This window comes from Megalops cyprinoides, chromosome 3 (genome assembly GCF_013368585.1).
Source record: "Megalops cyprinoides isolate fMegCyp1 chromosome 3, fMegCyp1.pri, whole genome shotgun sequence".
Lineage (NCBI taxonomy): Eukaryota > Metazoa > Chordata > Actinopteri > Elopiformes > Megalopidae > Megalops > Megalops cyprinoides.
The window spans coordinates 45,598,943-45,626,642 of NC_050585.1; the positions used below are offsets into that span (position 1 = coordinate 45,598,943).

The 27,700-nt window shown below is 44.0% G+C and overlaps 2 protein-coding genes across 2 annotated transcripts; one reads left to right on the forward strand and one right to left on the reverse strand.

The window, feature by feature from the left end:
* Nucleotides 1–944: 944 nt before the first annotated feature.
* Nucleotides 945–9,580, reverse strand: sar1b (secretion associated, Ras related GTPase 1B). The gene is made up of 7 exons (XM_036525543.1): nucleotides 9,394–9,580; nucleotides 5,373–5,448; nucleotides 4,274–4,393; nucleotides 3,227–3,292; nucleotides 3,037–3,140; nucleotides 2,183–2,314; nucleotides 945–1,719 (listed from the first exon to the last, which is right to left on the reverse strand). Exons 2-7 carry the CDS (start codon nucleotides 5,428–5,430, stop codon nucleotides 1,603–1,605), a joined length of 597 nt encoding a protein of 198 aa, XP_036381436.1. The 5' UTR covers nucleotides 5,431–5,448; nucleotides 9,394–9,580; the 3' UTR covers nucleotides 945–1,602.
* Nucleotides 9,581–10,006: 426 nt separating this feature from the next.
* sec24a (SEC24 homolog A, COPII coat complex component) lies at nucleotides 10,007–27,700 on the forward strand. The gene is made up of 23 exons (XM_036524687.1): nucleotides 10,007–10,358; nucleotides 13,380–13,907; nucleotides 16,622–16,792; nucleotides 17,928–18,014; nucleotides 18,162–18,322; nucleotides 18,832–19,013; nucleotides 19,475–19,577; nucleotides 19,855–19,981; nucleotides 20,261–20,370; nucleotides 20,904–21,016; nucleotides 21,499–21,617; nucleotides 22,048–22,103; nucleotides 22,567–22,773; nucleotides 23,076–23,199; nucleotides 23,335–23,493; nucleotides 23,643–23,816; nucleotides 24,134–24,244; nucleotides 25,186–25,361; nucleotides 25,639–25,776; nucleotides 25,876–25,980; nucleotides 26,092–26,184; nucleotides 26,273–26,376; nucleotides 26,830–27,700. The coding sequence occupies exons 1-23, from the start codon at nucleotides 10,301–10,303 to the stop codon at nucleotides 26,942–26,944; spliced, it is 3,321 nt and encodes a 1,106-aa protein (XP_036380580.1). The 5' UTR covers nucleotides 10,007–10,300; the 3' UTR covers nucleotides 26,945–27,700.

The following is a 27,700-nucleotide window of genomic DNA, read 5'->3' on the forward strand; positions in this document are numbered from 1 at the left end:
CACAACATGATACTAAACGAACCTCGTTCAGTTTCTTAAGGAAAAAAAAAACGTTTAGTTCCCCACCACCTTTTCGTTTCCTGTTCTCGGCAGGGTTAATCAGGTGACCACAATTCAGTCGATTGTTCATTGCAAACATTTATTACAATTTATGCTGCAAACAACAAAGAATTTATCTTAATGGAATAGCTCATGAAATATAGAATGAGGAAATGACGAGAAATAGTAACAGAACAGAAAATGTGTGTTAACGCGCCATTCCATTAAGTTGTTTTTTTTTATAAGAGATTACTCTCTATTCTTTAAATGGACATTTGGCATTTGCTGCATTGTGAACTTCCATTTTTACGTGGTCGTTAAAAAAGATTAAAGGACAAGGCATGCAAAATAGTTTTTTGTAATGCACGGCGATTAAACTGGGCGCTACTCTGGAAACCTCTTTAAATCCATGTATGGTATTCATATACATTTCATATTCGTTTCCTTGCGTTTATAAGTCTACCAGTTGTCGATCAAGAAATAATCCTCATATTTTATACGGTTTCTCCTGGGAATCATGGTATCACCCCAGCATCCTTCAAAGTCTGCTCTCGTGACCGATGTTAAGGGACCCGAGACCGCAGCTGACAAGGTCACTACCTTGCAGGTACTCTTGGAATAATAATAATTATAATAATAAAATGCCTAATGATTACTGCACGTTACAATCACGCTACTTTTAATAGTTCCATTCACAGTTAGGTATCGTCCTCTCTTCTTATCGTGGAAACGTAGACGTTAATGTAGCTAGCTATCTCTTGAGGCCACAAGCAAAACCTTGCCACGAACTCCTCTCGTCCCCTTCAAACACTAGCTACCGCTTCCTTCAGACTGTGGTTGTCTTTGCCATTTTATACCCCACACTGCACCGTGTAACCTGAAACGTGAATAAAGCCTGCGCTCCCTTCACAAAACAGTGGCAAAGAACCTCATAGTGGTCCGCACGACACGTGTTGGTTTTCAAAAGTTCCATAGCACATCGTATTCAGATGTATCACGAATTGGGATACTGTTTGCAATGTTGTAATTATATCAAACAAGGGCAAAAGGGTTTGCAGCCTGAAACGAGAAGAAACTTTTAAAAGTAACAGATGTACGCATGGCCACATGTTTACTGAAATAAAAAAAAAACCCTAAGAAAAATGAACACGATGTAGGTTAAATACTGGTCACATGTCTGCATACAGTCTTTCCTGTTAAAAAACGTGCATTCAGAAGCATACAACTACCGTGTTTTGTCTCACTGTTCAAAAGGTGATGGGGATACTGACATTTCCAGAATCAAATAAATTATCCACTTCGTTTAGTTATGCAGTGTTTTCAACATCAATTTTCTTAAGGGGGATGGACAAAAAAGAAAAAAAAAAAAAGAAAATTTCAACAACCTTGGACTTGACATTCCTGCAAAGTCAACACTACATTATTCTCTAGAAAAGTATGACAACTGTGTAACCAAATGTTCAACCAATAAAAGTCTGTTGGGTTCAGGTTGTACATGTTTTGATAGAGGCAGACTTTATAACCAAACATGGGACTGATTATGGTGGTGGCCGGCTCCTGGCGCTAGTCGATGTACTGGGACAGCCAGCGGAAGCCCTCCCCGTAGCCCTGTCTCTTCAGCACGCTGCACATGAACACCTCCAGAGGTCTTGTGTTCAGCTCCTTCATGGGGACGTTGCCCTGGAAAAAAGGACCCAGCGTGATGTTACAGCAGAAGGACGGGACAGGCTCTCTCTTACAACTCTGCCTTTGCTGGGTACTATTCCATCATTATCATCGGCCATCTGTATTCAGATGGAGCCTCAGGTTCATCTGAATATAATGCTAAGTAGAATACAATGCTAACCACTGTGTGTGTGTGTGTGAGACGGGGGGGGGGATTCACAACAGTTTTGGTTTTGCTTCTACACTGTTTTCCTTACGCTCATATGCTGAGAAAAACTCACTATGTTCTTCTTAATCAAGGCTAATGTCTGTAATCTTATATCAACTGCAAAATTTCAAATGTCAACTTGTATGCTTTTTGACAGCCCATTAAGATGCTTTCCTACAGGCAGCTAGTTACTTACAAGATTGTTTTGACACGCTAAGAAACATAACAGCGTGGTAGTTTTAGGACACGCACGGCATGTCTCCTCTTTACCTTGCCCGTTGTCTGGCCGTACAGTCCGAACAGTTCACGCAGCTTCTCCTCACTGATGGCTTCTGGCCTGTCAATCTTGTTTCCCAGGATCAAGATAGGCACGTTTCCAATGGTTTCGTCTGTCATTAGCGCCTGTTGGCAACACCAGGGGGATACTGTCTGTCAGCGTGCATCCACAGAGGTCTGTTCTCCATGCAGCAAGAAAGCTCATGTAACATGCCTTTCCCAGAGAGCGGCTGACCAAATTCAGCCTCCCGAGATGCTGCTGCCTTTTGCAGCTCAGATACGCAGACTTAGGGAAATATCAGGTAAGAGGTCTGATCTGCACCCCAGAAATGCTGAACGCCACTCTCTGAACAGTGATGGTACACATTGTGGAGCTGGAGGACTATGAATACTCTCTCTCTTGTACTCGAACCGGTCTCTGTGTGAGATATGATGAGAGCTCCATGGCACAGGCCAATCAGAGTGAACCCCTTGCTGCTGGCTTGACATTCAGCCTGCAGTATCACAGCAATCACAGTTCAGTGAATCCTCAGCAATCACGCCCACCAATGATAAGGTGTAACGCTGAGAAAGGTCCATGCAGAACAGGCGTGCAAAAATGCACGTCTCAATGTCTCTTTCCTGCAATGGCATTTCTGAGCTTTCTCTTGTCCCGATGCTCAGTTAATACTGATGTCCGAATACACGCCTCAACATTAAAACCAATGTACAGTCTGCCATAGACACAATGGAATGTCTAGTCTTCAGTTCTGCAACAAATTATGCAGATGCACTTATTACAGAGCGTGCATGCTGGAAAGTGCGATATGAAATCTGAATGAAGGATAGGCGGGCTGGACAACACTTACATCAAGTTCTGTTTTGGACTCGGCGAGTCTTGGGTGGTCTGCACAGTCCACCAGGAAGACGATGCCGTTGATGGCAGGGAGGTAGTTTTTCCATACTCTGCGAGCTGGACATAGAGATGGGGGCAGTGAGACTATGGATGTCCTGAGGACAGCAATTAAAACAGAAGACATGGGAGAAGGGGGCGCTTACCTTGTGCGTGGCCACCCAGGTCAAAGGTGGTGAAGGTCATGCCAGCAATGGTCAGCTCTTCAGAGGCTGGTGGAAAAACATACCAGTTAAATCATGGATCTCTGAGAGCATTAGCTCTGAAAGGCCATCCTAGGATATGTGCATGTGTGTACGTATAAGCAGAAGGGGAAAAAAAAACACACACACAAACACGTACACACAATACCCACCGAGTTATAAAAAAGGGAACAAAAAATTTAATTTCTTCAGTTTATACAGTTTATATTCCTACAAACTGCTTTTAATAGTGATGCCTTATGCCATGTTGCCAAAGCAGCTTGAAGAAAAACTAAGAGACATTCTGCACACTTCCATGATAACACAAAGAGAAACATAAGCACAAAGACACAGGGCCCCTTTCCTCTCTATGTGACATGAGAGCAGTGGAGAGTGGTAACAGGAAACACATATTCACTCCTCATTACAGAGAGGGGGTCCAGTTGTGCCACGGAGGTGGTGACGTTTCTAAAAAAAAAAACTTCAGAATATCTTGGAAATCCTGTGCCCGTTACACATGCTTCAAGGTTATTACTGTTCGCAAAGGAGCAAGATATACATTAATATTTTTGGGGCAGATCCCTATCATGGTATTCTGGAATCCCAGGCCAGAATGTACACACTAAAGTTCTGGTCTAATTTACCATATGTTGAAGACATACGGACAATACAAATGACAAACCATTCCCCTCCTTCATTGATTCCTCTCTAATATGGTGTGCTTTAACTGACAGAGGCCAGAGTGCATACAAACACAACTAGTTCAAGAATTCAACATAAAAATATACACAATGTATGTACATTATGTTCAGCATTACGTGGGATCGTTTAACCTCTCCTTAACAGAATATCACTGATTTCCTGTTTTCACCCTTATTTCTGTTCTTAAGGAGTTCTTGGAATGCATTACCCTTGGCAAATAGCATAATAACTCTTCTGCATGAATGGATGTAGCCAGACCGCTACAGGGTGCTTCAGTTTGATTGAAGCTCAGCGGGAAGGTCAACTTACTTGGATGTAAGGTGGGCACATGCTGGCCCAATCTGTCGTCTTTGAGCATGTGCAGTAGCGTCGTTTTGCCAGCATTGTCCAGTCCAAGAAATACTAACTTGCCAGATTTCTTGTACAGTCCTGAAACACAGGAGGAAAAAATGTAACTGACAGAAAAAGCACTTAATACAATGCGATATGATACCATGACCCCCCCCCCCCCCCATACAAAGATTCTGTATATTATTTCTGGAAGAGTGACATGAATTCAGTTGGAAAACCCCTCTCTGTGAACAGTCTGCTTTGAAAGCAGAGGCTTGCATTGTTGATTCTGCTCTTCCCACAAAGAGGCCTTGGATAAGTCTCAAGGCTTAAACGCTCATCAGTCAGCCGAGTTCAGGAGCAGAGCATCTCCTTTCTCATCACTATCATGTGAAAAACACAGATGTTCGTCTTCAAATAAATCCGAACTGAACTTGCATGGTGAAGTCAAGAGAGTCAAAAGTCGGAAAACACACTCAATATAAGCGCTCCCTTCTATGGATGTGCCCTTCCTTTGGGACACAAAAACACCACGAGTGCATGCCATTCTGCCCTCAGTCAGGGTCACGGCTCACGTGGTAATTTCTTCCTGACGGTGGGGGAGATGAAGAGACAGACTGCCGAGGCAGCCAAAGTCAGCCTCTGGGGACAGGGGCCATACTTCATTTTACACAAAAAATGCAGCTCAACACTCCCAAGGCAGAAACTTCACTGCTGCTCCTACCCACTAGATGGCGCAAGCGAACACTTTCATTGAGTTGTCGGTAAAAAATGAATCAATTTCTAATTGACAGACAAGAATCACACTCTTCACTTATGGATATTCAGTTACTGACAGCACACATACTTGCATAATAATATGGTGACGAAATAGTATGATGCCTCAAGGTATGGCAATGGCATATAAAGGCAAGTATGTACTTTGACAATCAGACTGGTGGTATCAAAGACCAGGATATGTACTAGTCCTAAAGTAAATAACCTAGATAAATATGAGAAATAAAATATGTATGCACAACAAGGTTTGAGATACCCCTCAGATAAATACAATTTTGAAATATGTCCAAGAACTACTTACCTAAAAACTGTAATACACTACTGAAACCACTGTAGATCCAATCAAATATGAAGGACATATCCGGATGTTGTCAATCCTGAAAGACAGCAAGAGGAAATACAATATTAAGAATGATCTAGGCTCATGTAAATCAAGTTTGGTGAGGTTTTATCAGACACAGAAACCAAAGGATGGAGTAACAGGCACACAGAAAGGGCTAAATGAAGAAAAAACACAATTAGAAAGCATAGGTGCTGCACCCACTTAGACACACTTGGAAAACCACCCTGCCTCAAGGTATTATGACAGAAAAACTTGGCATATTTTGCAGTCTTACAGCAGTATGTCATCCAGTGAAACTAGTACTCCCTGTCCCCTTTTTTTGAAAAAGCAAAAACAACGAGGAAAAAAAATGGTAATCTCTCTCCTGAATCATTACCTAAAGCAAATTTCATCTCTGACTCAGCTCTGAGGACCTGACGAAATGACACTCATTCAACAATGTCCGGCCTGTAGCTTTAGGACTGCAAAAATGTACTGAAACGCTTCCATGTCACACAAAAACTGTAAGTATTCATTAGTTTTATAACTCTGGCAAGTTTATAGGCCAGGTCATGTTACGGGCTAAATAAGATATGGACCATTACTCTAACCAGCGCAACACACTTTGTCCTTTGCTTGAAGTTGACAAATCAGGCTTAGGCCTACTCTCTTTTCTGTTTCATTCATAATGCTAAGAGCACACCGAGTTAATGAAAACAAAGAACCCAAGAATAAAAAATACCTCAACAATAGCTTAACTTTGTGACTCAAAGCCAACGTAACAAACTGCTTTGTGGACAGAGTAAGTAGAGGCCATAGCTGAAAAAGTATCACTTACGTTTCTTCTGTTAAAACATGCCGGTTTGGACAGACGATAACAAGCAACCATGCTCTGGACTTTAAAATCCCTGCAATCTGTGAACAATGCCTGTGGCCTGATCTTCTGTGATTCTAACAAGAAATATCTCACTATCTTTAAGGTTTGGCTGTAAATGATAAAGAAATGGTCACTTAATTGTAATCCACAAGTTGTGTTACTTTGTACTGGCTGAACACTCTTGACACAGTGTATGAAATCGAGACCAATATCCATCCACCTGGTGCCCACTTCGGCTGCAGTTTCTGATTACACCAGCCATTTTGGCAATAGGCCTATATTTCTATAAACAGTTCAAAATAATGCAGCTCATCAAAACATTGCAATAGGAAATACTAACAAGAAGGCATCAAAAGTACAAAATAAATGGAAACTAAGTCTGGTCAGTAAAATCTCTTATCCTGCTGCTACTGAGAATATTTAAGAGTCTGATGAAATAGGCTACAGTTGCAACAGTATAATCTCGGCTAGTTTATTCTTGCAAAATCTAAGCCTATTTTATTTTCATTCAGAATGAGAAACTCTGCAATACATAAACATGCTTGACAAACACCTGTCTCAATGCAATCAACACCAGCAGTTTAAAAAGAAATAATGTTTTTTGCAACTTAAAACTACAAAGCCAACTTAATGAGTATCCTCAGTGGGAACATGTCTTGGCATTTAAAAAGAACTCTAAATGAGTGACCGGCCTAAGTATCAATTTAACTGACAGCTCTGCTGCTACCGGTCTTTTGCACAGATCAATGGGGTAACAGAATGTGCCATCTTAACCTGTGGCTCTAGTTACACAACATGCACAGAAGCTCTGGGTAAGGTATAGTGGAAGCAAAGGTCAAGAACATGCAAATACCACAGAATATCCACGTCAGCAGCTTTCTCTCTCTCTCTCACTCACTCACTCGCCCGCTCACTCACTCTGACGGTACTCCAGACACACTGCTAACAGGAAGATCCAGGCGTGACGTGACTGTGTGTCAGGCTGTGTGGATTTAAACAGCGTGTAACAACTCTACATGTACCCTTGTGTGGATTAACGTGACAGTCTTCCGAGCCAGATTTGCAGAAATTTTCAGAATTTTAAACCCCGGGGCAGAATGAAACTCGCAGGATTCCATTCTAACCAGAAACCGTGGCGGTGATTGTTTACTGAATGCTGTCCAGCCCTGTAATGTACAGCCCTACCCTCTTTTATGTTGACTGTAACAACCGGCCTCAGAAAAAATATCTCGATTTCCAAGCACAAATCATAATTGAAAGGAAGCAATATCATTTAGGCAAAACACTCTCAACTGTAGCTTTTATTGAAAGTTATAAATCAAACAAAGAATCAGCGTATATGCAAAGTAAAAAAACTCCCATGGACAACAGTGAACACACACTGGTCATAAACTGAGCTAGGCAGAAAGGGCGTTAAGTCTAAAGTGGATGTTGTGTCCACACATGGGTGAAGTGACACCAGGGTGATCCTCCTCCAAAAATACACCAGTCACTAGCTCCTCTCATATTTCTTCATGCTTACTTCAGCTTGTTGCTATGACATCATAATTGAGTAACAGGGAATATTTACGCACACTACATGCATGAAGAAGAAACCAAATGAACAGCTGAATAAATGCAAATCATCTACAAGGTTTTAAGATCACTGAACAGGATCACACCTGTTACTCTGGGCTGTGACCTAATCTGTTGCTGCTTGCAGTGGTAACATAACATATGTAACATATGCTACACTGTGATCATACCCCAACTGTCAAAGAACTCTAATGAAACATTAGTGATAGGGAACAAAAGGACCACAAACTAAATTGCAAGATAACCAAGGAATCAAACTGCAGAACAAAGGTCAACTGGAGAAATACCTAATGTCCAAAGGTGCAGATACTTCTCAGTTAAAACTCCATTGCAATTAGTCAAACAAAGACAACTCCAACTCTGAAATTACAGTATAAGGTAAAGAATTCCAAATTCAAAAGAAATTCATCTCTGAAGAAAGGGAATTCTGCTGCCGGGGGGGGGGGGGGGGGGGGGGGCTCACAGGGTTTCAACTGGTGCTCTGTCGTCACTCATAGCAAATTGAAAAAATCAGAAAAAACTATGAAAACAAATGAATTCTCAATCTCGTTGTCAGTGTGAACCAGAGGCCTTGTTTTCATTCATGCCATATACTATGCCAGCGTGTTCTGGCGATCTCCGGTGTGCTAAATAAGCCGATACTAGCTGAATAGACATGCAGCGAACCCACAAAAACGTGATAGAATGAAATGTAAGCTGTTATCAGCACATCCAGTGAACCCAAGTACGTGAGGCAAAGCGTTTCCACGTAACACAGGGCAACGGATGTCGAAATGTCAGGCTGGCACATCTCCGCGCATAATCAGCACCAAGTACACCTCACACGTAACACTAGAGCCGATGTGTCCCTCCTATGAACAAGGTACAACTGGACCGCAACCCGGCATGTCACCCAACAGGTTTCGTACAGTATCGGAATCGTGTGTCGAGTTGTAAACTAGGTAGCCGGTCGGTCAGCTGTATCCAATCGTTTTGAACATAACAATTAGTTAGCCCGCTATCATTAGGAATTAAAAGGCTGACCGTTCCTGGTTAGCTACCCGCTTGTGAACAGGCTCGCCACTAAGTTAGCAAATGCCGCTCTTTGCTTGCTAGACAATTCGGTGGCTAGCGGAGTTCTACACATTGTTTGCTAGTTCTTTGTGAAGCGGGCAAGCCAGCTAGCTGGAAATTTCACATAACCACACAATTCAACACACTGATAACGTTACCAGACGAGCTAAAGCGGTTTAGCTAGCTACCTAAAAAAACACCAGGTAGTCATGAGATACACGATAGCCAAAACAACACCAGCGAGCTAGTAATCTGTCATAAGATCATGTTAGAACTGCTTTTAGGCTCCCAACACGATCAAGAACGTTCGACAGAAATCGCAAATATTTCACAAGAATTCACATTAGACTGAGCCTTCCCATTTGTGCTTTAGCTATGTGGCTAACTACCAACTGGTTAGCCTGAAAGCGAGTAAGGAAGCTAACTAACGTTAGCTAGCTAGCCTTAACCGTTTAGCTAAAAAACGAATTGACATCAGTCCCTTCAAATACTCACCTGTAATCTGTGTGCTGAAGAATTGCTCTTAAAACTAAGAAAATAGGCCTCCCTCCCGCTGTAAGCCCGTATTTAACCTTTCCTCGCTGTCTTCGTGTTTTGTTAAAGAGCCACGACACACATCAATGGCCGACTGACTGCTCCCTGATCCTGACAGTACTTCTTCCTGCATGTGTTTCACAATAATCTTTCCGGAGTGGAAACAAAAGACATTGGTTAACCAGACGTTTATGAATGCAGATACAAAGCAGGGACAGATTCTTGGCTGCGATGGTTTCATTGAACACAAACTAAACGGTGCACATTACGTCTTACTGAAAAAAATTAATTTGTTACAACTAACCTATCAACAAATATGTATATCTATGACTGTCCTCTCTCTAAAAGTAAATCAGCATCTATTTTCACTCATTACTATTTATTTCGTTACCAAGCTAATTTCATCATGGCAAGCAATTACATGATTTTCATTATTAATCGAGAAGCTACAAGCGTTCAAGGTTATTCTGACATACTCCTCAAAGAAAAGGCCGACACGTCTCCCATTTCATCTTGTTTCTCGTACACCAGAAAAACGTCTTACACAGGAAATGCCACGTGTACCAACTGCGCATGTGTGAGGAAGGCTCTACCTCTATCTACGTTGATCCAGGGTGATCCCTACTTCCTGTGCAAGCAGAGGAGGATTTTTACGATTACTTTTTACCAGGGCCTGTACCCCAGAAATACTGGGAACAGCCCCAACCATGGTTCTGTGTTAGCCAGATTATTAACACCGACCTCGAAGTCAGAGGCCCGATCGGCCAATCTACAGATCTGCTCCCGCTAGTTAGCTAGCTAGGTTTAAAGGCGTACTATTCGCCAGCGCAACACCTCTAGCTAAATTTGATCTGGTATCAATTTCAAGATGTCAAATTCTGGGTACAACTCTCAGAATGGGGCAGGAGGACAGCCGTATACAAATGGTGAGTAGTCTAATAAAAATGTTGTCGTTGTTGTTTCTTAGTTGTTTATCTCGTTGTTATTGTCGCCACAAAGAACTTTGGGTTTAGTTAAAAAGTTTAACTGCAGGTACCCTAAGGTAGTTCGCAAGATAGCTAGCCCGCTAACTTGGCGCTTGAGCTAGCAAGCTGTGCTGGGTAGCTAGTTTAATTCCTTCGTCTGGATGCGGTAAAGACGCAGTGTACGCGCCGTAAACTCAAGACAATGTAGCTATTTAAGAGATTAAAGGAAGTCTCATGAGATTAGTTCGTTGTAGTGGTATGGTAGTGTGCTCAATGTTGAGTAACTTTGTGGCCAGCTAACTGAGGTTAGCTTCAGTACAGTCGCTAGCTAGCTAATTGAAATTGCACAAGTTTCATGATGTCATCCGTAGCACAATGCCGTATGTAGCTTGTTCACTAGGAGTAGAATACCGTAACACTATCGGAGGCACGCTGTGAAATGACTTAATTATTATCTAGTAGATAAATACAACTTAATTTTATAACGACAAAAGCACAATTAATAAGTAAATTCCTTTTAGCTCTCCAACACCAAACTGGAAATAATGCTTACTGATACTGTGTTACAATGACCATGCTCATCAGTGTAGTGCACGTTAAGCCAAATAGGAACTTGCTAGGCAGGTACTGGTGGTGCGTTTAAATGCGTTATTTTTCATCATGTACATTGGTTAAACATTACCGTCACACTTTATTCAAGACCTGTTAGTTGAGAAGGTAGTGGAAGGAGCCCCCCACCACACACACACACACACCCTCCACTCCACACACATTTGAATTGATTACCTTGTGATCTTGCTAGCTGGCGACTGTGGCCAAGGCCTTAACAGTTGCTCTTCTTTGTTTGGGTTTTGTTACGCGTGATCATGTGATAACGAAAGGTCATTAATTAGTCTGTGAGGCTTATTGAAAGGGGTCTGTTGCTCGACAGTGAAATCTGAAGATGAATACAGCTGACTTTCTGTCACAAGTACGTTGTTGATCTGCTTAAGTTATTCCGATGTTAAGAAACTGGCATTTTTTTTGCAGTCGCAGAGCTGAGTGTACATGTGGCATGTGTGAGTGTGCCAACTGAAGAAATGTAGTTGAATTTAATAGGTTATTTGGCGTATATGACTTACTAGGTTATCTGGGTTAGCAGGGTTTTGTATATTTTTACGAAGATTTTAATAAATATCTTAAAACGCAGCATACTATACATAAGAATTTTAATAAAGGTTCGCTGCAGGCAAACATACCCAAACTAAAACATACTTATCCCGAAATTGTATTTTTGTATGTAAAAAAACTTTTTGTCTGTATAGTGAAATTTCAAACGGATGCTTTCTTCTACGTACTTAGGCCTTATTTTCATATAACTCCTAGTAGTCAGCCTGCAGTAGTTAATTAGTGTCGCCCCAAAGGCTGGATCGACAGTGGCAATAGTAACACTAACTTTGCTATACTTTCAGTGTGCTTAAGCAACAGGTGTCGCTGAGGTTGTAGTTGTGGCATTTATATGACAAATGATTAAGCACATCTGACCTTACCTGTGTCTTGATTTCTTTGGTAGTCTTATCTACCTGCAGTTACCTCTGTGCCCACATTGATCTTTGAACTGTGAACGTAGCCATTCTGATCCAGTTTGTGCTTGTATCAATCTAAAACTCTCTGATAGTCGACTTTAAGTGTGAATGGCGGTTGCTGTTCTTTTCCAGACCACCTTGTATATTAAGATTTACTCAATCACAAACAAATCCTTAACTTTCAGTGCGATAATACTAGTAGTAATAATGATAACAACAATATAGTAAGGCCTAACCAGTGCACCCAATTTTTTCTAGCTGTAAAATAGTATTGTCTTAAATTATTCTGGCACTTTTTTCTGTATGTAAGAATTAGTAATGTAAGGCTGACCTGTCAAAAATGCATTTTAAACAACTTGTGCTACTTTCAGTTCCTCTGTCTGTTTAGTGAGTCAGATTACTTAAAAAAAAAAAGTGTAGGTCTCCTCTGCGCAGATCACGTGAATGTATTAAAGCTCATACTTTGCTGTATGTTGTGTTAATTGTGTGAGCATTTTAAACCTTGTATGACACTGTATTCTGAACCAGCAGTGTAGCTGACCCATCCCTGGGCTTACTGTAATGACTGGCTGTTGTCTGAATGGGGCCGTGTGCCCTGACCGGGGTTGACAAGGCCGTTAATTCAGGAGATCCCCCCCCCCTTAGCGGAAGTGCTGGGATTATGCCCCATCGAAAGGTTTTGTCTTTTAATCCCTGCACTTCACCTGCACCTTTCACCCACTAAATCACTTTAATTGCGGTAATAGTAAAAATCAGGCTTGTGGTCAGACCTGTAACTTCATTGAGATGTATATAATGTAATGTAAAGCAAAAGATCAGCAAAATATACCAGTTATTTTGCCTTGAAAATTTCCTGCCATTTCACAGCAGCCAGGAGGTTATATGTAAAGTATTTTCCTGGGCAGTTGTGAAGCAGGGCATCTTACATGAAGGAGGCCCTTTACTCTGCCTGCAGTGTTCATTTTGTCATTATTTCCTGGAGAGCCTCTCTCCACAGCCATGGGCCCTGGGAGGCTCTGCAAATCCAGGTGAAGGGATTATATCAAGAGCTGTGTCTAATCTGATTGCTGTACCGTTTCCTACATCATTTGACTTGTTCAGGAGGCTTTGTGGTCCTCATCTTCCCCAGTGCTGCTGTTGTTACCTCTGCAGCTCTGCCAGATAGAGGGGATCCACCTGGCTCTACTTACAGATATGCATATTAGCGTAGGCGTGGTAGTGTCAGCATTTTGTATGCAGCTTTTCAACCTAAAAAATTATAATAACAAAAAAAAAAAAAAGGGAACCGTTTTCAGAACGTAATGTCACCCGCGTTTGTTTGGGGTGGCGGCTGTGATTTTTGAGTTGAAACAACCTTCCTGCCCTGTAAAAAAGGCTTCACTGTAATGCTCTCCTTTCCTTGTGTTTCATCTCCCAGGCCCCTCCCAGAATCCCTTGTTGCTGCAGCCTGCCGGTCCTGGCTACAACATGGCCGGCCAGACTCCTTATTCAAACCAGATTCCAACCAAGGCCCCGCTGTACAACTCTGGGCCCTACCAGATCGTCCCCCCAGTCAGCTCGTATCAGATCCCCGGTCAGCCGCCGTTAAGCCGGCCGCCGATGGGCCCGCCGCAGTCCATGACGCCACCTCCGCCCACCGCCCACAGCCCCCGGATGCTGCCCCCGGTGCCCGGGCAGAACTCCCCTTCTCCCCTGGTGTCCACTGAGAGCTTCTACCCGGGTTCCCAGAACCCCCCGCAGCCCACCTGGCAGTACGGGGCGCCTCCGCCCATGGGCACGGCGCCCCTCGTCCCTGTGGGGAATCATGTGACCTCAGTACCCAGCTCCGCACCAAACCAGCCTTCGACATCAGGGTACAGCGTGGCTCCGCCTCCTGCCTTCCACAACGCTGCCTCGTTCGCCCCCGGACCGCCGGCGCCACCCGCCTCCATCTACACCCACTCAGGTAGGAGACAGGCTCGCTGTCCACAGCGGTAGATCTCTTGTTTATTTTTGGTGCATACTTCTAATTTTAACTTGTTGCTCACTGCACAGGAATGGTGTCATGTTTACAAACCAAGAACACTTTTTGAACCAATCATTTGAAATGAAGGACTGTTCCGCGATGACTAACGATTACCTTTGGCTCCAAGATGGTAGATTTCTGAACGGCCTTGGAAATACAGTAACTGTAAAAAGAGATGGCAGGAAGGATCACTCCAGGAACATAATCAAGCTGGCTGATGTTGGAAGTGAACATTGCCCTCTGCTCACATATTAGAGACCAGCTTGGCAGCACTTATCTTCCTGGCTGGGATTCATGTGTAGCTATGAGCTTACCAGAGCATGGGCGCATTGGTTCAACCAAGAATGTCAGATCACTTCTGAAATCCTTGGCTAATCTAAACCACCAATCAAACTCAATCTTTTGATTTGATCCTTTACAGAAGCATGGAAAAGGGCTTTCAGACCTGAAGGACTGAGCCGCAGATGTTCTATTATAGCTAGATATTCAGCTCTAGTGCCCTTTCCATCCTGCATCTAGGCATTGTCTCTGCCAGATGGAGTATGTTGACAGGTGTGTTCACCCATCTGTGTGAGAGATTATAGAACTCGCATGTAAATTCATATGCATATTTCATTTCTCCTGCTTCTGAACACAAAATAGTTTCTAAAGTCTGAGAATTACTGCGTGTACGTGGAAACCGACAGTCGTACCGCTACATGCAAAGCAAGCTTGTAGAGGTTTCGGTTCAGGATTTGCTGACACATAATAAGAAAAGAGCTGAACTAGTTACCCCTATTTACATCATAGGGTAAAGGAAGGAAGCATCAGGGAGCGTAGTAAACCTAACCGTTTACTGTCAGGTGACGATCGAAGATAGTGTGCCATCTGTCTGATGACGATGCCATTTACGAGGGTGTGGTGCGTTCCTTATTATGGATGTTCACTTTTTTTTTTAATATATATATATGTGGCGGCAGTGTGGCATAGTGGTTAAGGAGCAGGACTCGTAACCGAAAGGTTGCCGGTTCAGTCTCCGCTGGGACACTGCTGCTGTACCCTTGGGCAAGGTACTTAACCCACAGTTGCCTCAGTAAATATCCAGCTGTATAAATGGATAACATTGTAAAGAACTGTAACCTATGTAAGTCGCTTTGGATAAAAGCGTCTGCCAAATAAATAAAATGTAAATGTAAATATATATATATATATATATACACACACATATATATAACATTTACTGTGTTTATTTACATATATCTATTTATACATGGTCCATGTATGAAGAGTGTGTGACCGAAGCTTGTTCATGTTTTCTCCTGTAAGAAAGGATGACTCAGTCAAGATTGTTTTATTTTTCATGCTCATCTCACTCCCTTATACCAGAAATAATATGACATCCCAGACTTGGCTGTGAATGCCGCTGTGGTCTGTGTGCCTAAACTGACAGTGAAGTCTGATTGTCGGGTGTCACTGAAACCTTCTCAAGGTAGTTTCAAGACGTCACAGGACTGTCACTATCATATCTGCTGCTGTCAACAGACACGCTGGCCTTCATGTTGTCAAAGAAGGTGGGGAGTTGCTTAACGATTGATTTTGTTGAATACTTTTAACATCAAGGACTCCTTTATTATCGCATATTTTTTTTTCCTTGAAGAGCTCCTATCTTTCCAATGCCAGATACTGCTCTGTTCCTGCTCTGAACTGCGCGGCCTGCGTTTTGCCCCGAGCCACCGCCGTTTCACAACAAAGCCGGCGCTATTGCGCAACCGTGCTGAGAAATGCAAACCAGCCTAGTGCGGCCTTTCAGCCAATGGCTGTACAAATTATTCAGATCCGGTTCTGATTCAGCTGCCGCTGCAGCGACCTGACGGCTAACTGCTTTTAAGGTTGTGCTCGCACGCGGTGCTGTCGGACTCCGGGGTGAGCGGCCGGTACCGTGCTGTGAGACTCTGAATGCCTGTATTGTAAGTCTTCGCTCCAGTGGCTCAGCGTGAGGGCTGGAGAGTGAGAGCGACCGCAGAGCCCTGACTCATCCCGGTGCTCCTCCTCTCATTGATGTGAACTGGTCCTGGGTCAGCCCTGTCTGCTGTCATCAGATCATATATGATTTTTACAGCCTTGGCTGCAGCAGAGTTTCCCCGCCGTGTATATGTGTGCCGAGGCAAAGTGAGGTCGGCCTTCGTGAAGAGGTTCAGTTCAGTCAGAGCAAAAGCTGGTGTTGTACAAAAAATCACTTGGATTGAGTATTTACTTTTGGGCGTTTGATGAGACGGTAGTGGTGGCATAAGATAACTTCTCAATTCAAAACGACTCACAAAGTAGCTCAACTGAAAAGTGCTGAATGCCGCTTTTGAAACCTGCCTGCATTGATTTGAACTCTGAATATGAATTGGATTTCTGGATATGAGGTAATCACACTATCCAGCAATGCAGGGACCCTCAAACTGTAGGTGGTGTGTCCAATGTAACAGCAGAGCTGTACGGCTTCATGATTACTGGAAAGCAGTAATGTCTCATCCTGTCTTAAATGCAAGTGTCGGTTGAACTGTGCCAGGTATAAGCATGCAGTTAAAGGATTGACAGGCTTTTTACTGGAATATAGAAAAGAAAAGAGGCTGCCGTTATACTGGGTGAGACGAGATGATCGTGGTATTGTGTGTGTTGTTTGACAGCCCCTGTCCCGCCCTCTGGAAGCCCTGTACCACCTCACCCATATCAGCCTGGCAGAGCACCCTATGCACCCCCACTCACAGCTGGGCCCCCTCCAGCCATGAGACCCACACCGCCTCCAACTGGTCCTCCTGCCAGTGCCACCCCACCCCCCCATCTCCCCAAACATGAAGGTAAGCACCCGCCGTCTGTATTTAAAGAGCTGTCTTGGACTGGCTGTACAATTTGGGTGTGTTTGATTATAATTCTTTATTGTTGCACATCTGTCTGATACTGACGTATGGGCACTCTGTTTGATCTGTAAAGAATGAAAGTGGGAGACATTTACACTGAACACATGGAAGAGTGAAGGGATCAGAGCATATTTCTGGGGCATCTTTCAGTTTCAGAGGATCTTTCCAGTGTTTCCCGTCTGTTTAAATAGCATGACTTTCTTACTTCATCCTGTGGATTTCCCTCTCTCTCGCTCTTTTCACGCCAGCCGTTCTTTGTGGAAATGTTGCTAATAGCTTGGTTCCGGATGACTGTCCCTTGTCATCCCCTTCTGATGACGAGGACAAGGAGTGTGATATTGAGCACTCAGGTGTGACATCATCACTGGGTCCAACATTGTGTCCATGTTCGTGCTGATAATTAGTTCAGTGACCCCACTCGCCTCCATCCTCCCCCTCGCCCCCATTTCATGATTTCCTTTTGGATTTGACAGTTTGGCCTCAGCTGAAAGCTAAATCCAGTGTTCAGTAGGCCTTTCAGACAAATTCAGACGAGACATCCCGCATACCTCAGTCTTTCTGGTGTCGTGCTTTGTGACTCCCTCTGTTTCATGGTCGTGCTAGCCTTTCAACGTCACTGAACACACATGCTGTTCTTCTGTCTCCACAGTCAGGTGTGACTATTCAGGTATTCAGCATAATTGTAACTGTTGTACAGTACCAGTCAAAAGTTTGAACATACCTACTCATAGAAGGGCTTGTCTTTATTTGTACTATTTTTCACATTTTAGAGTAATAGTAAAGACAAAAACTATGGAATCTTATATTTTGGATTCTTCAGAGTAGCCAAAAATAATTTTTAAAATTAAAAAAAAAAACATTTGGAAAGAAATTCATATATAGACATCAACTTCACTATTTATATTTGTATAGGAAACACATTTGAAGCATTTAAGCATAAGCCTTCAGATCAAAATATCTTGGAATGCATGTTTCCCATTATCTTAATCAGGTGTGTCCAAACTTTTGACTGGTACTGTAAATGAATACACCTTTCCTGCAAGTTCTTGTGACATCTCATGTTCCTATTCCACAGCAGTGGCGGGGCACCTGCCCATCCCAGGTGATGGCCCACATGCCCCAAATGCCTTCGACCATTTGGAGACAGGTGCAAAAAATATGGGTATGAGACGTGCATCTTACTCCATATAAAGGACACACACGTTTTTGACTAATGCAGCGTTTTGCACCATATTCTTAACAGTACCTGTTGAAGCTGACCAGTGTGATGCTTTGGTTTGTTTAATTGTGCTGAACTCTCCGATTCCAGCCGGTCCGCCCCCGCCTCAGCCTGGCACGATTGGCAGGCAGTTGGGCCACTCGTACCCCACGCTCCCACCGGGTTACCAAAACACGGGCCCTCCCCCGAACGCTTCCCCCGCGGCACCGCTGAAGCAGCCTTACAGCCCAGCAGCACAGCCATATCAGCAGGTACAGACACCACAGTCCCAGCCACATCCAGAGATTCACCCACCTAGCCCCTAACCCTAGCATAGTGTCCCCAAAATGAGAGCAATGCTTAAGGATAATTTCTCAACCTATTCTATGGCGGAAGTCAATATAAAAGTCTTTATTATCCATTACATAGTGCAGCTGGAAAGTTTTCTTTGGCTCATTTCATTGTATCTTAATATAAAAACACGTAACACATTACATAAATCAATAAATAGCAAGCAATGAATGAACAACAAAGGGATTCCATTTACAACATCTTGTTAAAACACTTCCAAATGATGCAGCAGCAGCTTGTGTCATCTTGTTTAACTGACACTTGAGGTCTTGGTGAATGACCCTGTAGTAATTTCAAGCCTTGTAGGCATTCTGCAGTGGGTAACAGCTGTGGCCTGCCCTTCATGCAGTGCGGTGTCGGCAGCCCTTGTCTGGCCCGGCCCAGCTAAGGCCAGCTCTTCACGCCATGCCGTGTCGTGTTGTGTTCGCAGCCCTCGGCTGGCCCGGCCCAGCTGAGTCCCTCCATGGCGGGGCTGAGCCTGCAGTCCCAGACCCCAGAGGCCCTGAGGGTGGTCAACCTGCTGCAGGAGCGGAATCTCCTTCCCCCGGGGCCCGTCCCCGCCCCCACGCCCTGCCTGCCTCAGGACCTGCAGAAGCTCAACTGTAGCCCAGAGTGAGTGCATCTCCTCCGCTGCTGCTCGCAGAAGTAGTTTCATGGTTTCAAAAACCCTCAAGATGGCCGTATCGAAAGCTTGTAGTCCTTCTTCTGGCCCTCCTCTTGAAGGCCACTCTTTCTGGTAGTATGGACCTAGTTGTCCAGTTACTCTTTTCTAAAAAGGTCTAGCACAGTCGCAGAGTTTTAGAAATTACAGTTGCAGGTAACACTGCAAGCAGTTTTCCTATGCAGGATGTTACAGTGTGTTTATATGTATAAACAAAGCATGTGTTTATTACATAGTGTTACCGCTAATTCTGGCTGTATCTATTCTTGTTGCTCCTGTGGTATATATTAAATGCATAATGCCATATTAGCATTGTACACCACTCTGGATGAGTAGACAGTGTATGCGCATACGCTTGTTTCAATGGACGAGGTATTTTATCTGTCTCCTTTTCTGTCTTTTTCCCCCGCAGGGTCTTCCGCAGTACGCTGACCAACATCCCTCAGACGCAGTCTCTGTTGAGCAAAGCGAAACTCCCCCTGGGCTTACTGCTGCATCCTTTCAAAGACCTCTCGGTAAGGCTGATCGCTCCTCCTCCCAGTGTCTGCAGGACCTCTCTGCTCACCACATAAAACCCAGCGATGGTACTAGCAGCTGCGGTTCATGCGGTGTCCTTGCAGTGTGGATGCATGGCTGGCGCACAGTATGTTCCTGTGCGCTATATACGAAACACCGTTAGTACGGAAACGAAGTGCAGTGATTAAAATCTGAAGAGTTGTTTTCATTTTTTTTTTTCCATAAGCGCAACCCGGAATTTTGTGGTTAAAGAAGAATTTTCTTTTTTCATTGCAGCAGCTGCCAGTGGTCACCTCAAGCACCATCGTCCGGTGTCGCTCATGCAGAACCTACATTAACCCCTTCGTCTCCTTCCTGGACCAGAGGAGATGGAAGTGTAACCTGTGCTACAGGGTCAATGACGGTGTGTGACTGCATTCTGGGGTCATTTGTGTCTGTGAAGTGTCCATTTGTCAGAAGGCTTTTCGGGATTTTTTTACTTACTCCGTTCAGTTTGGACAAAGCGATTTCCTTCCCTGTAAATAAAGTGCAATTAGAAACGTGCCAGGATATTAAGGCAAGTTCCACAGTGGCATCGGGTGGACCGTTTTTTTTCCATTCGTTCTCATGTGGTGGAGATTGAGATGTTCGTCCTTCATTCTCATTTTCCAACAGAAGTGTTCTGCTCTGTGTTTCTGTGCAGTTCCCGAGGAGTTCATGTACAACCCCGTCAGCAGATCCTATGGAGAGCCACATAAGCGGCCTGAGGTGCAGAACCCCACCATCGAGTTTATCGCCCCATCGGAATACATGGTAATCCACCTTTAACCGCACCTGCTACCGCTAGGTATAAAATCAGTAATCACTATCTGGTGTTAAAGTAAGATTTTATAAGGTTAATTAAGTTGTCATTTGCCGTGCTAGCATTAATTAATACAATATTCCATTGGCTTGAATAGATAGTAGATTATTGACTTGAGGTGACAGATTGAATAATAAATTCTCCCATGGGCAGTATGAGTTCATTTATACTTAGCATGTTATATTACCTGAAAGTCAGGTCCTCTTATCTTAAGTGACTATACTGTGCCCTCTCCTCTGGATGAACCTCCAGATACAATGCAATGAGGTGCACTAGAGGCATGGTGTTATTCAGATGTTTGGATTACAAAATCATCATTTGGTGTGAAATGTTCAATGCATGTAGTAGTGTTTGACTGAAACACTGAATGGTGCTTCACTTTGTGTGTGATGTGTAAGAATTGGACTGGATGCGCTCAAATGATTTGCTTTGCTGCCTGACTCGAGACAGTCTGCGTGTCTAATGTCAAGTGTCTGTTCCTCAGCTGAGACCCCCTCAGCCCGCTGTGTACCTCTTTGTACTTGACGTGTCCCACAACGCCGTGGAAACGGGATACTTGGATGTTGTCTGTCAGTCGCTCCTGGACAACCTAAATTCGTAAGTATACCTCTCTCGTAGAGTGGAACGCAAAACCCGGCTGCGCTGAACACATCAGTGTTGCTTTATTGTGCTGTCTGCTATTGTGTGGTACATTGTGTTTTAGCAATACATGAACAGCACTCATTATGCTCAGGGAGAAAGCACAGTACAAATGTAGCTGTATCCGTGGAATATTTCTGAGAGTGTGACAGTGGTAATTCCTGTGTGGTGCGACATTTCCATAATTCATTTTGCACACACCACGCCTCATTTGGAGACATTCTGTTGCCGGTTTTCAATGGCGATCACCATTTCAAATGCTGCTGCCGCTGCTTAGCAACACCATTTTTGATGCAGGGGCTGTCATTTTAGATGACAGTGTGAATATTGAAATAAGATACTCTGTCCTACATGAAGGATTGTAACTTGGGAGGCAGACATGTTGACATCCGATAATATATTAGAGCAGAAATTGATGTGTGTGGTTTTCTGTTTTCCAGACTTCCAGGAGACACCAGGACAAAGATTGGCTTCATCACGTTTGACAGCACAATCCACTTCTACAACCTCCAGGAAGGCCTGTCCCAACCACAAATGCTTATTGTCTCAGACATTGAAGGTGAGAAGATGACAAAGTAACTGGTCTCTAGAAAGTTTTGCCTCATTTTGTTTCATATTTCATATTTGACAGTTTTTGACTGTTTGAATGGTGCCCGGAAATGTTATGAACACTTGAGGCCTAATGTAAACAATAAATGTGCTGCTAGAATGAGGTCACTTGGGTGGGACTGGCTGTGATCAAAAGTCACCCCTTTTCACCACCCAAAGCATCCAAATTGTTTATTTCTTTGAATTTTATTCTCTCTTGCTGGTGAGAAGCATTTTTAAAGCATAATCATCAGGCGTAATCCATTGCCAGGCAAAAAATGGAACTTGTGAATTCCTGCATACATTTGAAAGGAGAAAATAACAGTTGAGCTTCTTAAACTGAAGGTGTGGTAGATAGTTTGTTTCTTCATGCCAACATGCTCTCTCTTTTTACCCTGCAGATATTTTTCTCCCAACTCCCGACAGCCTTTTAGTAAACCTCAGTGAGTGCAAGGAGGTATGAGAATGTTTGAAAAACAGTTTTTTTTCCCTCCTTTCTCCATATATTTCTTGTATTTTTCCTGAAGGTATCCACTCACTTTGAAAGATTGGAGAGAAACTTGTGATTCATCAGAGATATGTAAATACTTGTGGAGCATTAAAAGAGTAACGAACTTTGTGTGACCATCAGAAAGTATGATTTATTGCAGTTTCAGATTTACAAAATCTGTTTTGATCATTGTTGTATTAAGTGAAAAGGGCTTCCTTTACACTTACAAAGTGCATATAATCATTCTTGATGCTACAAGTGTTTTCTCTGTCTCAAAAAGTACTTATGAGATTAATGACAAAACAGCTTTACCTGCACTCAGGTGTTAGCACATCATGTTTCATTCTTGAGGGCTTTGTCAGGCAGCAGGTTTATGTTCTGGTTTTTGCGTGAAATCATCTGTTTAAGAAGAGCTGTTTTTTGTGAGCAGCTGGTGCAGGATCTGCTGAAGGGTTTGCCCCAGATGTTCACCAAGACGATGGAGACCCACTCTGCGCTGGGCCCGGCGCTTCAGGCTGCGTTCAAACTGCTGTCGCCCACCGGAGGACGAGTGTCCGTCTTCCAGACCCAGCTTCCCACGCTGGGAGTGGGGGCCCTAAAATCCAGAGAGGACCCCAACCAGAGGGCGTCTGCAAAGGTACACACTACACTACATTACATTACAGTTGCTTAGCAGACAGTACACAGCAAGAATGTCTCACTAAGGAGCTGGCAACCTTTGAGTTACAAGCCCTCATCCTATCCATTATACCACACTGCTGCCCACATTCTACCCACAAGACGAGGGTGATTACAACTGTGTCCTGTTCTCTCATTTTGTGTAGACAATTCACTGTGGGTTTTCACTAAATTCCCTTTGTTTCTAAAGAGACGGGGCATTATGTGACCATGTCACCTGACAGTGGTGTGTGCTCCATTTTTCCATGTTCTTGTCCCTAGGATATTCAGCACCTCTCTCCTGCCACCGATTTCTACAAGAAGCTGGCGCTTGACTGTTCTGGCCAGCAGGTGGCTGTGGATTTGTTCCTGCTGAGCGGACAGTACTGTGATTTGGCCTCCCTAGGTGAGCGTTGCCCTCTTGTGCACAGCGGTCTTAAGATAGAGATCTGTGAGACATGAAGTTCTGTAGAAGACAGGATGAAGCTCTCTGATTAATGGACTCATCGCTGCCCTCCTTTCCTCTGCGGCTCCCTCCCAGGTTGCATATCCAGGTTCTCTGCAGGTAGCGTCTACTACTACCCCTCCTACCACCACCAGCACAACCTGGCTCAGGTAGAGCGCTTCCAGAAAGATCTGAAGAGATATCTCACCCGCAAGATCGGCTTTGAGGCTGTCATGAGGATACGCTGCACTAAAGGTGTGTTATGGGAGGGTAACCGCCCTCCTCATCGGCTTCCTTTCCTCCTTGCAAATCAATATTAGTGTAAGTGCTTTAGTGACCAGTTCATGTGCTGAAACTCAAACCTGTGGAAACCTGTGGAACACCTGGGAAAACTCTCCCCTCAGGTCTGTCCATACACACCTTCCACGGGAACTTCTTCGTCCGCTCCACGGACCTGCTGTCACTGCCCAACGTGAACCCGGATGCGGGCTTTGCTGTGCAGATGTCTATTGAGGAAAACCTGGTAGATATGCAGGTGGTGTCCTTCCAGGCAGCCCTTCTCTACACGTCCAGCAAAGGTATGTGCTGCAGTGAGGCTTAATGAAGTACTTTGGTTGCTACCCTCTTGATGGTGTAAACACTCCCCATAGTAGTCCAGTTCCGTCAAAGGGAAAGGGAAGCTGTTCCCTGGTGAAGAACTCAAATGTGATAGTTTGTGCTTTCCCACAGTGCAGTTCAGCTTGTTCTTCAGGAAATGGTTGGTCATATCATGAGGGTGTCTTCATGCAGTGACTACATTTCCCAGGTGACATTTCTACATGTCTGTGGGAATCTCGGTCATGGTCTTGACTCAAGTGGTTTTTTTTTTTTTTTTTTTTTTTTTTTTTTTACACAGGAGAGAGGCGGATCAGAGTCCACACCATGTGTCTGCCCGTCGTCAACTCTCTGTCCGACGTCTTCGCTGGGGCCGATGTCCAGGCCATGACTGGACTGCTTGCCAGTATGGGTAAGAAATACGCCGCTCGTCATAATGACACGAAAATCCCACTAAGACTGCTGGGCTGTCAGAGTGAACGAGAGGATGTCAGGGAACCTGCGGCGTTTATGCTGTTTGAACAGCACAGAATCAGCTCAAGAGTCAACAGCTTGTTCTGGCAGAAGGACAGGAATAGCTTAAGCTTGTGCAAGAGAGCGGTTTTCAAGTTGGCCTGGTATCCTGGCAACCCTTTTATTAATGGGAAACTGCTACACTGGTTTGCAGTGATCTGGGGTCTGTTTAAGGAGCCTGATACAGACAAACAGCAGGCAAGGTAATAAACAAAAGAAATGAATTAGCTTTTTAATAAAACCACATATTTGTGGAGAATACACCTGTGTTAATGTGACCATATTAATTGATTAATCTTGTTTGCTTCATTTTTGTCCTGAATAAAATACAAGCACAACAGATGTAAAATGCAATTTCATGCATTAAGATCATAAAAATCTGCTGTTGAATTTCATCTTAAATTTACAGTGATTGTTCCTGCAAAATATATCAGCATGTAAAAAAGCACTTGGATAAAATGTCTTTGTTATTATTATGACTTAATAACATGTGAACCCTTGATGCCTTTGGTTTAAAACAATCTTGAACAAAACTGTTGGTATATTGCACACACAGGAGTCTGGCAGTTCTGGTTGATGAACTTGTGAATGGTGGATGATACAAAATGCATGCTGTTGTGGTTGCTCCCTGAGGTCCCAGAGAGGGCCGAAAGGGAGTCCAAAAAGTTGCCTGTACAGTAAGACAGCATAAATCCATGGCTGTCTGCTTTTCCTTTACAGGCATGTGACAGGGGAATTTGAACCTTATGGGAGTGAACTGAAACATTGCTGGGGGAAAATGTGGAACTGATGGGTGCAGGTATTTCTCCTGACTCTCCGGTGGTTTTGTTCTTCCTCCAGCTGTGGATCGCTCTGTGACGGCCAGTCTGAGTGACGCCAGGGACGCCATGACCAACGCAGCCATCGACTCGCTGTCTGTGTACCGCTCATCTGTGCTGACCATCCAGCAGCCTGGCCTCCTGGCCCCTGCCTGTCTCCGCCTCTTCCCCCTCTACATCCTGGCCCTCCTTAAACAGGTACAAACCCCTCCCCCTCTACACAATGGGCTGTCTTAAACCGACACGGCAACCCCTCTGCCAACCTCCATGCCCTCCTTATACAAATACACCCCCTCCCTTTCTCCATATGCACATTGCCTTGAAATGACTTATGCCTGAATTCGGTTCAAAGGAAAATGTATTGAGCTGAGCAAACATTGTGTATTACTTTTGTGGCCTTCTCCAGTGCTTTCTGTTGTTGAGGGTTTCGTCTCTGGTATGAAGCTGAAAGAATGAAGACGTCTTTCTCTTGCAGAGAGCCTTCCGCACGGGTACAAGCACGCGCCTGGACGACCGCGTCTTCGCCATGTACCAGCTCAAATACCAGCCGCTGTCTTACCTCACGCTCATGATCCACCCGTCGCTGTACAGGGTAGACGACCTTACGGATGAGGTGAGGGGGGGGGACGCGAAGAGACTTGATTCTCACACACTGTCTCCGTACTGCGACAGCCCCATGGACTAAGCCTTCTCTTTTCTGTGTGTGCCACAGGGGGCCCTGAACATCAGTGAGCGCACCATCCCCCAGCCCAGAGTCCTGCAGCTGTCGGTGGAGAGACTGAGCCGGGAAGGAGCCTTCCTCATGGATGCTGGATTGGTCAGTATGCTCTGTGCCTGCTCTCTCACCCCATACACACACAGCACACTCACACCCTGAATGGATCGTGACAGAAGGACTGGAGGTGAAAGGTGTCTATCGTTCTTCCAGGTCATGTTCCTCTGGATCGGACGGAACTGCAATCCCAACTTCCTGACGCAGGTGCTGGGGGTCCCGAGCTATGCTGCCGTACCTCAGAACATGGTAAGTCAGATCTGTACTGTGTCCCCTGAGGCTGGTCTTTATGCACGGGTGTGTGCTGAGTAACACTCTGTGTGTGTCTCCCCCACAGCACCAGCTTCCGGAATTAGAAACAGCCGAGTCAGTCAGAACCAGAGCCTTCATTGGCTGGCTGAGAGAACAGCGGCCCTTTTTCCCCATCCTGCATGTCATCAGGTAGGCAGTGGCTGGGGACCCGATGGGGCCTGAACTTTATGGGTTTGAATTATTATTATTATTATTATCAAACCATGATTAACATGATTTGCAGTGGTTGTGAAGGGTGGGGGGGGGGATTTGTGTTTTCTATATTTCATAAATCTAAAAAACTGTTCAAACTGTATTTGTTGCAAATCATCACAAAGCTGAAGTCTATCTGAAATCAAATGATTTGTGTTTGAAAATACCGTGTTGCATGTTGCATTTTGCATTTGTAAAATGTTTTAGAAATTAAGTAGTCACCTTTGATCTGACACAGCCTGTCCATAGGAATAATCATGTTATATACTGGGAGGGGAAAGAGCTTTATAAAGGATAAATATCATAAAAATGGAAATATTAAAATAAGATTGAGACCTTGCATGGTCATAGAGACTAACGGCTGCTCAATTGTGATGCCTCTCTTTTCAGGGATGAGAGCCAGCTCAAAGCCAGCTTTATGCAAAACATGATTGAGGATCGGACTGAGTCTGCCCTGTCTTATTACGAGTTCTTGCTCCATTTGCAACAGCAAATCAGCAAGTAAGTCAGCCTACAGGAGGGCTGGAGATTACCGATGAACAGAATTGTATCCGTGTTGGTTAATGATGGACAGCCTGCCGGGTCCCTCGTTCTCACGGCATCTGCAGTAAACGGCTCACCTTTAGTTTTCCCGCTCTCGCCTCTCCTGAAGAATTCGCCCCTCTGTGGACTTCATTCAGTCTTTTTATGTTAAGGGGAAAGTGACTGGGATGAGTGGTAGTACATTGCTGGCCAGGGTCTTTGCGGTAATGAACAACATTCTGAAACCAGTTTAAAACCTGAAGAGGTAAGAAAGTCAGTGTTTTATCCTCCTTAGAATGCTGCTGATTATAAGAGCTTTCCAGATAATGGCAATTGATGTGAAGCCATTTTGTTTCAAGAAGCACATTTATGTTTGATAAGAAAGTAATATATGTATCATACTTTATACTTTCTGGGGTAATATTATTTGCATTTGAGGATATTATTGGTGACTTTGTCATTGAGAACAGAATCAAACCCACAATATCAGTAAAGCCTTCTACAGGTTTAAAATTCATCATTTATTCAAGAACAATATCCCTTATTTCTAGACTGTTGGATAGAAGTGTGCTTTTTTCCATCTGCATCGAACAAATATATAGGCTTGTCAGAGCAAAGGCAGAAGAGTAGGTGTTCAAAGGTGATCTTACCTCTTTACAATTAGCTGCCTTGACTGTGTCCAATAAATAGTGTAAATTCATGCTATTATTTCTTAGTTCCATGCTGTTCTTTAAGGTCT